General features: G+C 53.0%; 1 protein-coding gene across 1 annotated transcript; it reads left to right on the top strand.

The window, feature by feature from the left end:
• Positions 1 to 570: 570 nt before the first annotated feature.
• FGF8 (fibroblast growth factor 8) lies at positions 571 to 8,447 on the top strand. Its single transcript, XM_063162835.1, has 5 exons — positions 571 to 602; positions 687 to 723; positions 2,757 to 2,937; positions 7,133 to 7,239; positions 8,166 to 8,447. Exons 1-5 carry the CDS (start codon positions 571 to 573, stop codon positions 8,445 to 8,447), a joined length of 639 nt encoding a protein of 212 aa, XP_063018905.1.
• Positions 8,448 to 9,733: the final 1,286 nt, after the last annotated feature.

Below are 9,733 nucleotides of genomic sequence, written 5' to 3'. Positions count from 1 at the left end.
ATCCACAACGCGCCCGCGGAGCGGCGAACCCCCAGCGGGGGGAACCGCGTCCTCGACCCACCCTCCGAGCCCTTAAACCCCGTTTTACGGATGGGGAAACTGAGGCAGGGGCTGGGGAGGGAGTCCCGCCGACCACTGGCCTCGGAGCCCGGCCCTTAGTGGCAGCCCCAAGCCCCGGCGACACCTGGCCCGCCGCTCGCTTCGCTTCGGCAGGTACCGCCGGGACCGGGAGGGGAGCCGGGGTCCGGCCGGGCTTCCCCCGTGGCGGCTGCCGCCCCCCGGCCGCGCCCGCCCCCGCCGTCGGGGCTGCGGGTCGGCTTCGGCTCCCGCGGCGGCAGCGGGGCCGCGGAGCGGGCGGGGGGCTCCCCGCGGCAGGGAGCGCCCCGGGGGCTGGCCGGGCGGAGGGGCCGCCGGGCCTTTCCCCTCTGTAGCCGCTTGTGCCCTCCTTTCTTTGGGGCTCGGACGTGCCGGCAGAGCGAGAGGAACCGAGGAGCTGAGACAGCGCCGCGCCCCCCGGGCGCTCCCCGCCGCCGCCGGGCCCCGGGCCCCCGGCCCCGCATCGGCGCAGCGATGGACCCCTGCTCTTCGCTCTTCAGCTACGTGTGAGTAGCGGCAGCCGCAGCCCTCCCGCCCCGCGCCCGCAGCCCCCCCGGCTCACACCTCTCTCCCGCTTCTCCCCCTGCCAGGTTAATGCACTTGTTCGTCCTCTGCCTGCAAGCCCAGGTAAGCGCCCGCCGGGCTGCCCGGCTTTGTTCGCCCCGCGGGGACGGGGGTGCCCCGCCGCCGCCGAGCGGCTGGGCAGGGAGGGAGACAGGGAAGAGGAGCAGTTTAAAACCCAGGAGACAAAAGTTGCCTGGCTGTAAAAAGCCGGAGCCGAGGGGGGACCCCACCTTTCCCGGGACGCAAAATAAGGTGCGGGGGACTCCGGCTGCGAGGCAGAGAGAACCGAGATTTCAAGGAGATACGCAGGGTTATCTTAAAGTAGCTTTAATTCCTGTCCCCCCCGACCTCTAATTACACTGCGGATATCCCCGTCCCTCTGCTCCGTTTTTTGCCCCCCACTATATTGCTTCATCCAAAAAAATAAAGCAGAATTTAAAAAAGGAAAAGAAACCCTGCAAAAGCCCTTAGTAAAAAGCGCAGGTTTTGATTCAGCTTAAAAGTGACTTTTAAGACTTTAGCATCGCTGGTTTGTATCGGCAGAGACAGAAGTGACATGAATAGATTAAACGTCCCGGGCAGAGCTTGTGCAACACCCGCATACCAGCAGGCACGCGTCGCTGGGAGCGGTGTGCCTCCAAACCGGGGTGAACCCCCCTTCCCCCTGAGATTACAGGTGCAGAAGCTTTTTAAAAATGCCCTTCTAAGCTACTTTTGAAAATTATTGTTATTTTCCTGGAAGCTTGGGGGAGAAAAAAAAATGGACTTTCCAGCTGAAAAGTGAAGGGAGCGGGGCACTGGGATTGTGCAGTTGTATAAAAACATAGCTGTAATATTTTGGAGTATGAGATGGAGACCAAATAGCAGCATGGCTAATGACCTCTCCTCCACATGGTACCCTCATCAGAGCTGGGGAGAGAATCCTGCTGCATTATCCAAAACCCTTCTATAGGAAACACACATGCACAGGCAGAAGCAGAGGGAGAGAGATGACATTGTCAAGGGGAGATATCTCTATAAAGCTGGCTTTGGGAGAGCAGCGGCTTTTGCTTTTATTGTGGTTTTCTGTTGTTGTTTAAGACAGGAGGAAATCTTCCCATTTGACGTGGGGGTGGTGGGGGGTAGCCCCAGCCTTCTGATGTTGAAAGGAGCGATCTCCTAACATTTGCTCAGAATACATCTTTATAAATGTCAGGGAGCAGCGAAACTTTCCAGACTTAAAAGAGGGATTTGAGACGAGGGGGGAAAAAGACTTCTGTGCCAGCTCGCGAGCCGGGGCTGAGGGGGGAGCAGGTTTGGCGGCTCGTGAAAATCATTTAAAGCCCAGGAGCAGCAGTGTCGGGTCTGGAGAGGATGGGCTCAGCTGCGGCTCGGGACTAAAGGGCTTGGTGTGCTGGGGCCAGGGATGACCCCGTGCTGGCCGCAAACAGCTGAGAGGGGATGGGAGCTGTGTTTGCAGGGTAGCATGTTGGTATCCTTGGGCTCTTATGCCACTAAATACCTGTGCTGGGCTATGGTTTTCTTGTAATTCTTATGCCTCATAGTTCCATCATCTCTGTGAACTTTGTGTTTGAAGAGCTTAATAAGTGTGGTACTTGGGAGCAAATAGAGAGCCTGAGACCCAGAGGACAGGCAGCTGTTGAATCTGTTGGGGTGTGTGCCCGGGGCAGCTGGAGCCATAGTGTGCTCCTGCAGACGTGAGAGAGGTGTGGGATGAAAGCATCAGCTCCTTGAGAGGACAACACAGTGCTGTCCTGTATGTCCCACCTTGATCCCCTCCAGCTCCCAGCTCCTATCGAGTCCTGACTGGGACTGGGGTACCTTGAGATGGGCATCAAGGTTATACTCCCGAGCTACCAGCACCTCTGCTTAGGGCATGTCTGGAGAGGGCACAGCTCTGTACAGGGCTCTGGTCACTGTGTCCCCGAGCTTAATGCTCCTTCTCCTGGAGAGACTTTGATGGCACAGGAGGCGCCGCCGCGGTCCTGGCCTCCCGTAAAGCCCAGCTGGAGGCCAGCGATCTCAGCTCAGCCCGCTTGCCCCGCTGAGGAGTAGAGATTATAATGGTGTGTTGTATATTTTTTAATTTCCTAAAGGTAACTGTTCAGTCCCCACCTAATTTTACACAGCATGTGAGGGAGCAGAGCCTGGTGACAGATCAGCTCAGCCGGCGGCTTGTCCGGACCTACCAGCTGTACAGCCGGACCAGCGGGAAACATGTGCAGATCTTGGACAACAAGAAAATCAATGCGATGGCAGAGGATGGGGATGTGCACGGTAAGGACACGCCGTGGGGGGAGCTGGGGAGGTGTTCTCAGCCCAGCGTGGCGATTGATGATTTCCGTCCTGTTTGTTAGCCAGAAATCGTTAAAATCGTTCGGCTTGTGGGGGCTTGTAAGAGGAGAACATAGGGGTCAGTAATCAGCAGCTGTGCGATTCAAGGTGAGGGCAGGTTCCCTGTGCCAGGGGAGGGGACCAGTTCTTGAAGGATAGGCTCTGCTTCTTTCCCTTTAATTCTCAGTTTGCACCTGACTCAGTGGGCTTGGGGTTATGGCATCCTGAGCAACATAAGGCATTTTATCCCAGCTCTTTGCAGGGATGGGAATCCCTGAGACTTTCTTTTGAAACAGAAATGTAAAGTAAATTTGAAAAAGCAGAGGCAGGGTGGAGAAAGGGAATGACTGCTTTGGAAGCATTCCCTGATCTAGGACTGTCTAAAGTGGCATTTTCTTGTCCCATCCCTTCCTTCTCAAAACAAATCACGGGGAAAGGGTCAGCGAGGCAGTCAGCTGCAGGCAGAGATGCTGCCGTGTCTCCAGAGACAAAGCAGGGACTCTGCAAGCGCGAGAGCCTGCGCTCTGCCGCGGCCCCTCTGCACCACCCTGCACCCCCTCCCCAAAACCTCCACCCTCTCTGGGGCCAGGGGACCAGTCCCTCTGCTGGGGACTCTCGAAGCCCAGATACTTTGATCGTGTGAGCTCCTGACGTGTTGGGCTGGTCGGATGCAGCGCCGGGGTCAGTGGGGCCGGCTGCGGGAGGCCTGGTGCTGCACCCGGGGCAGGGAAGTGCCTGTGATCCTGTGCGCTGCACACAGGTATCACAACTGATCCTCTTTGCTATCAGCTGCATTTTCCCTTTCTTCCTTGGCTAGATTAGTAGAAATATTTTTTTTCTTTGCCTTTCTGATTTTTGGGGGCTCTTTCTTCATTTTGTTTTGGCTGAAAACTTCACACTGGGCATTATCAGTGCAAGCGCAGTGCAGGTTCCATGTGATGTTCCATACATCCAGAATTAATCTTGCAAATGAATTATTCCCATCCTGGAGTAGCTCTAACTTGAAAGGGCAGTAGCTAATTTCTGAAGCCAAAAAAAGAAAATCCCATCTTGTTTTAGACCTCTAACGCCTGGATTTTAAAAACCAGTTAGTGCATATTTAAATAACAACCAGGTTTAAATACGGCCAGAAGGAGGGGACTGGTGGTGGCTTGAAAAACTCTATTAAAATGTAATAAAAAAAGGTTAAGCATTTGAAGAGCTAAGGAGGAAAATGAAGACTGATCTAAACCAGAAAGAGAACAAGCAGTTTTTCAGATGTAAAATTTTAAAAGAGTTGCAAGTCTGTAAATGTTAAAATAGAGGTTCAGGATTGTTCTGTATGAATCTCTAGGGAGGCCCCCATGTCTGGAAGAACTATTAAAACGCTTCTTACTTTCACCTTTTTTAACATTTCCTGAATACTTTCTCCTCTTCGCAGTCCAGTTGGGGGATCAAGTGTGTCTCGCTGCATTTTTTCAGCATTTACGTAGCCACTTTCCCTTCAAAGTTTGAGCATGAAACATAATTTTACTGGGATAAATCTGTCACTTAAATGAAAGAATAGAGTTGAAAACGTTAAGCCTCCCCCCTTCTCCAAAAGAGGAAGGGAAAAAAAAAAGGAATCCCCCCAAATGTTATTCAGAAATCCACTTTTGTAGCAAAGATTCCCCCCTCCCCAAGCCCTTCTTTCTGCTTTTTCCTTTTTTTTTTTTTTGGTCTCATTTTTGGGGGTGGGCGTGTAAAAGGGGTTGATTTATTTTCGCAGATGACCCCTTTCCCCACGCTGACATTTTTACAGCCGACTAAACATCGAGTCCGGTGTTTTCAGTTATTTGTCTTAATTGTCAATATTTGATTGACTTTTTTTAATTCTAAGGGAAGGCAGGAGGCTGGTGCAGCCCAGCTCGTCCCTCCCAGGCTGTGCTTGCCACCAAGAAAACCACTGCCAGCTGGAGCTTGGACTCGACCCCACGAGTGGCTGGAGACACCAGCACAGCTCTCTGCCCGCTTGCTGGTTTTTGTCTGTGCCCAGGGTTTTCTGTGGGTTGGGGCTGGAGTTTGCAGGGTTCACAGGTTGCCTGCAAGGGTCTAGGGGTGCAAGTCCCTGGGGCCAGGTTGTCTTCATCCTCTGTGGATAAGGGGTCTGGAGCGACACATGGGCTGGGCTCGTGCAGGCCAGCAAACCCGTCTGGTGGCTGTAAATCACAGCTGCCCTTTGGGGGAAAAAAAAAAAAAAAAAGAGAAAAGTCCAAAAGAGAAGCAATGTGCATCTTTAAAGCAGGGTTTTGTGCTCACTGGGGCCAAGGCCTCCCCACTCCCTCCCTCTATCCCTCTTCCTCCCTCCCTCCCTCCCTCCCAGCTCTTTCTATCTCTCAGAGAGAAAAATCAATTCTCCTCAAACCTTTTACTGCCTCCAAGATCAATTCCACCCCTTTCCCCAATATAGATAAATAGGGGGTCACTGTCTCAGTGCTTTGTTTGCAGAGTGCCATCGCTCCCGTGGGTGGTTTTGGGGATGCTAGGTGCTTGTCAGGCTCTGGGCATTGATCAGCACAGCCTGGAGTTCACTCTGCCCAAATTTCTTGTCTCTGAGTTCAATCTGTGCCTGTCTAGGAGTAGGGGGGTGTGAGTGCATGGCAGCCTGGAGACAAGAGATGCTGCAGGGTGATATTGACAGGAGGGTGTGCCTGCATGCCCATCAAGCTTGGCCTGTCTAACAGCACCAAATCAGTTGGGCCCAGCAAATTTGGGGATGACCTTTCCATTGGTCAGCTCAGCAGCTGCCAGTACTGCCTGCTTGCTGTCCCCACCCTTGGTGCCATTGACCTCAGTAGCATCTGTCATAAGATGCAGAGTTGAGGCACTGCAGAGACAGAAAGACATTTGCCCCTAGCCCAGGGTGTGATTTAGGCTCAGTTTAACTTGTGTGTGCACCTACAGCCTCCTTCTGCCGTTCAAAGCATCCTCCTGCAGAGCCGCCCATTCCAGGGCCACATCACTGCCCTCGCTGGGGCTCGCTGGAGGCTGAGCATCCTGGGGTAGAGATGTGCAAGCTGCAGTGAGCTGCAGTCCTGAGAAACTAAGCAGCCCTTGTGCAGGAATCAGAGAAGATAAATAAGGCATCAATGGACTTAAAGCCCATAATAAGAGTGTAGGCTTGGAACCTTTGCGGCCTGTCCTCTGATTGCCTTGCTGGATAGCACTTACAGTACTGTGGGCTGATGCTGGACAAGAGGTGATGGGGCAGTCACAGCTGGCTTTTCAGCATGATGGGGGATTCTTGGGTGCTTGGCACAGCACAGACCTTTTGAGGAGCAAACAGGTAGCCACCATTCCCAGCGGGGCTTGCTCTGGGGAGAGCAGCTGCAGGAGCGGGAAGAAGGATGTCCTGTCCCCATCCTCCCCCCTCCCTGGGAATGGATGGGCTCTGGGGCTTGGCTTCCCAGGGTGAAGGCAGGGAGGGAAGGTGACAGGTCTATTTATAGGCGGCCCATCGACCCAGCAATTTGCATAGCTCCTTCGGAAGTGGATCGATGCCTCCATTAAAAAACTGAGCCCAAATCAATACGCCCTCTCGACTCGTGCAAAGGTGAAAGGCATTAAAAGGGTGCCTGTACCCTTCACGCCTCCCCTGCCAGCTGCAAAGTCACTGCTCCTCCTGCAGCCCTGGCCTGGCAGAGGGACACGGAGCGGTGTCCCCTGGGCTGGGGCAGCTGGCAGCACACTGTGCACTTCCAGAAGGTGCTGTCTGGCTCTTGCCCACAGGCACACCCAGACTTGCCTCAGTTTCAGGGCAGCTGCCTTGTTCTCTGCCAACCCTGCTCACTGCCCTGCATCCATCCGGGGCACCTCTGTGACGCCTGAACCACCGAGCCCTGTGGAGCTGGGTAAAACAGAGCTACTCCCCATCCAGCACAGCTCAAGGTGGCAAAGGGACATGTCCAGGGTCATGCAGGGACAGAGGGGCAAGTTAAGGGGGAGGGGGACAGGCTGTATCTTAACCTCATGTGCTGATTTTGGGGCTCTCTGGCCCAGCTGCCAGAGATCAGGTGCCTGCAGCGCCCAGCATCAGGCTGCATTGCTGGGGTCTCCTTACCTGTGCCAGCCCTATCCCACAGCCCCTCTGACCTCCCTCCCTCCCTCCCTCTCTCCGCAGCCAAGCTTATCGTGGAGACAGACACCTTTGGGAGCCGCGTACGCATCAAGGGGGCAGCCACAGGTTTCTACATCTGCATGAACAAGAAGGGGAAGCTGATTGGCAAGGTAAGGTGCAGGGGTATGGGCAGAGCAGGGGACACGAGTGGGGACTGCCCTGAGAGGAGCTCTGCCTTTTGGGGCAGGGGAAACGCCATCCTGCAGCCTGAGGGGGAGCAAGAGAGGTGGGCGGCTGCCTGTGGGGCACATTCCTCCTATCTCTGGGAACAAATAGGCGGATTGCTGCTCTATTCTCCACGATTACATGGTACAAGTGCCAGGAATGTTAAGATGCTCCATGGGGCTGGCCCCAAGGCCAGACCCCACCACCCGCTGGTTTGTCATGCAGCTTGTCGTGCCTTGATGCCCCTTCCCGTGGTGGGGGGGTTGGACATGCAAAATCCCTCCAGACCAGTGATTATCTGCAAGGATTTTCCACGGCAGCTGCTTCCTGGGGGCTGCCCCATGTGGGTCCCTCTCTAGTCCTGCTACTGCCCATCATGGGAGGAGCTCAGTTCCTGGCTACCCCCTGCTCCCCCCACCATCTGTGGGCACCATCACCACTGACCTCGTGTCACTTCTGCTGCCACTCAATGCTCCTTGATGTCCCTCTTCTATTAAAGACCCCAGGAGGACAGGATGGGTGGGTGAATTGGGATGGAGAGTTTGCTTATGGTTACATCCAAAAGCACAGCTAGGGAGGCTGATGTGGGGGAAGTTAAGGCTGGGATGTTCCTCCATGGATGTGGTGGAAGTTAAGGCTGGGACCAGCTGGACTGGTACAAAAGCAGCAGCGAGCAGTGTTTGTCACAATGCCTTCTCTCTGCATCTTGTTAGGGAAAAGCACATTTTGGGCAATTCTGACTAGTGGGAGAAGTGAGCCTTTGGTTGCCCCCAAGTTCTGCAGCCAGCATTCAGCGCAGGGTGGGGCAGTGAGAAGCAGCCCTCTGAGAAAGTGCCCGTTGCTTAAATCTCTGCTCCTGTCCCCTTGTCAGAGCAACGGCAAAGGCAAGGACTGCGTCTTCACGGAGATCGTGCTGGAGAACAACTACACGGCGCTGCAGAACGCCAAGTACGAGGGCTGGTACATGGCCTTCACCCGCAAGGGCCGCCCCCGCAAGGGCTCCAAGACCCGGCAGCACCAGCGCGAGGTGCATTTCATGAAGAGGCTTCCCAAGGGCCACCAGACCACCGAGCCCCACAGACGCTTTGAGTTCCTCAACTACCCCTTCAACCGGAGAAGTAAAAGGACTAGAAACTCCAGAGCGGGCCCTTGATGTGCCTGCCCCGCCTCCTCTGCCTGCATCTCTCCTGGAGGATGCTCCTCTGAGCTTGGTGGACTATATGTAGAGACTTTCCCATATGGGTATTAAAGAAAACAAAAAACAAAAAAAAAAAAAAAGGGAGGGGGGAGGATAAAAAAGATTACCCGCTCTAGTTGTTGGTACTTTTGGGGGGGGTGTTTGGTTTTTACAAAAAAAAAGAAAAAAAATGAAGAAAAAAATGAGAGAGGCTCTATTTTTGTACTCCAGCTTTAAAAGTAATGAAACATTCAAAGACTGGTGAAGGGAGAAGAGCCCTTCACTTAGAAATGTTCTAGTCTGTTTGGGGTTGCGCTTTATTTTGTAATATTTTTTTTTTTTTGTAGCTCTAGAGGGAAAGGAGTTAAAAAATCATGTTTAAAACAAACAAGGAAAAAACCATAGAAATCCAAATCTGGAAGCGATGTGCTACTTAAATGAACTGAGCTAATGCTGTGCTTGCTGGAGAAGATGGAGAAGCTGGAAAGCAGCAAAGAGGAGGGGATGTGTTTTGGAGGTGGTTGGAGGCCTCCTCGGTGGTTTCTGCAGCCTGGGTGATGTGGGGGCTGACTGTGACGCCTGGGGTGAGGACCACTGGATGCTCTCTTTCCTTGGACCTGCCCACTTCTCTGGCTGAGCAAGGGGTTGCTGGAAGTCGCATCTTTCTGAGAATGCTGCTGGCTTCACAACTCTCAACTTACTTTTTTTCTCAGGAGGGGACAGGGGTGATGGATTCCCCAGAGAAAGTCCTGAACTGACTTGGTACCTCTTACCCACGGGAGCATCTTTGGCATTTGGTTTGTTTTAAAGTACTAAGGTACAGCTGCTGTGGAGCGGGCTGATAACTGGTATTATTTTTTTCCCCATGTGGAAAATGTGAACTTCTCACCAAAAATTGATTTTTTTTTCTGTCTATATTTTTTTATGAGATGCAAGTTTTCATCCATAAAATTAAACTAAGTTTACAAATTATTCTGGAGCCATTTCAGGCTGTTTTGTTGTGATATTCAGTATCTTGTCATAATAGTTGGTGCTTCCCTTGCCAACCATCTCCTACAGGTCTCTGATCAGAAATACCGCCACCCTTGACCCCCCAGGAAAGGAGGGGGTTTCTTTCAAAATTTCTGTGTTGACAGAAGCCCAATTTTATATTTAGAAGGAAAAAAAAAAAAACAAAAAAAAAAAAAAACAAACCAAAGGAAACATTTAATCTCTTGAGTGAACATCCTCAGCCAGCCCTGCTCTGCACATGCTGCCCTGGG

The sequence above is a fragment of the Melospiza melodia genome, chromosome 9 (assembly GCF_035770615.1).
Source record: "Melospiza melodia melodia isolate bMelMel2 chromosome 9, bMelMel2.pri, whole genome shotgun sequence".
Classification (NCBI taxonomy): Eukaryota; Metazoa; Chordata; class Aves; order Passeriformes; family Passerellidae; genus Melospiza; species Melospiza melodia.
This window is presented reverse-complemented; position numbering and strand designations above follow the sequence as displayed.

Bases quoted from the DNA above. Each gene is read 5' to 3' on its own strand.
- FGF8 (XM_063162835.1), top strand. From the start codon at position 571: ATGGACCCCTGCTCTTCGCTCTTCAGCTACGT. The intron at 603-686 runs GTGAGTAGCGGC...TCCCCCTGCCAG, and splicing joins TCTTCGCTCTTCAGCTACGT to GTTAATGCACTTGTTCGTCC. The intron at 7,240-8,165 runs GTAAGGTGCAGG...TCCCCTTGTCAG, and splicing joins AGGGGAAGCTGATTGGCAAG to AGCAACGGCAAAGGCAAGGA.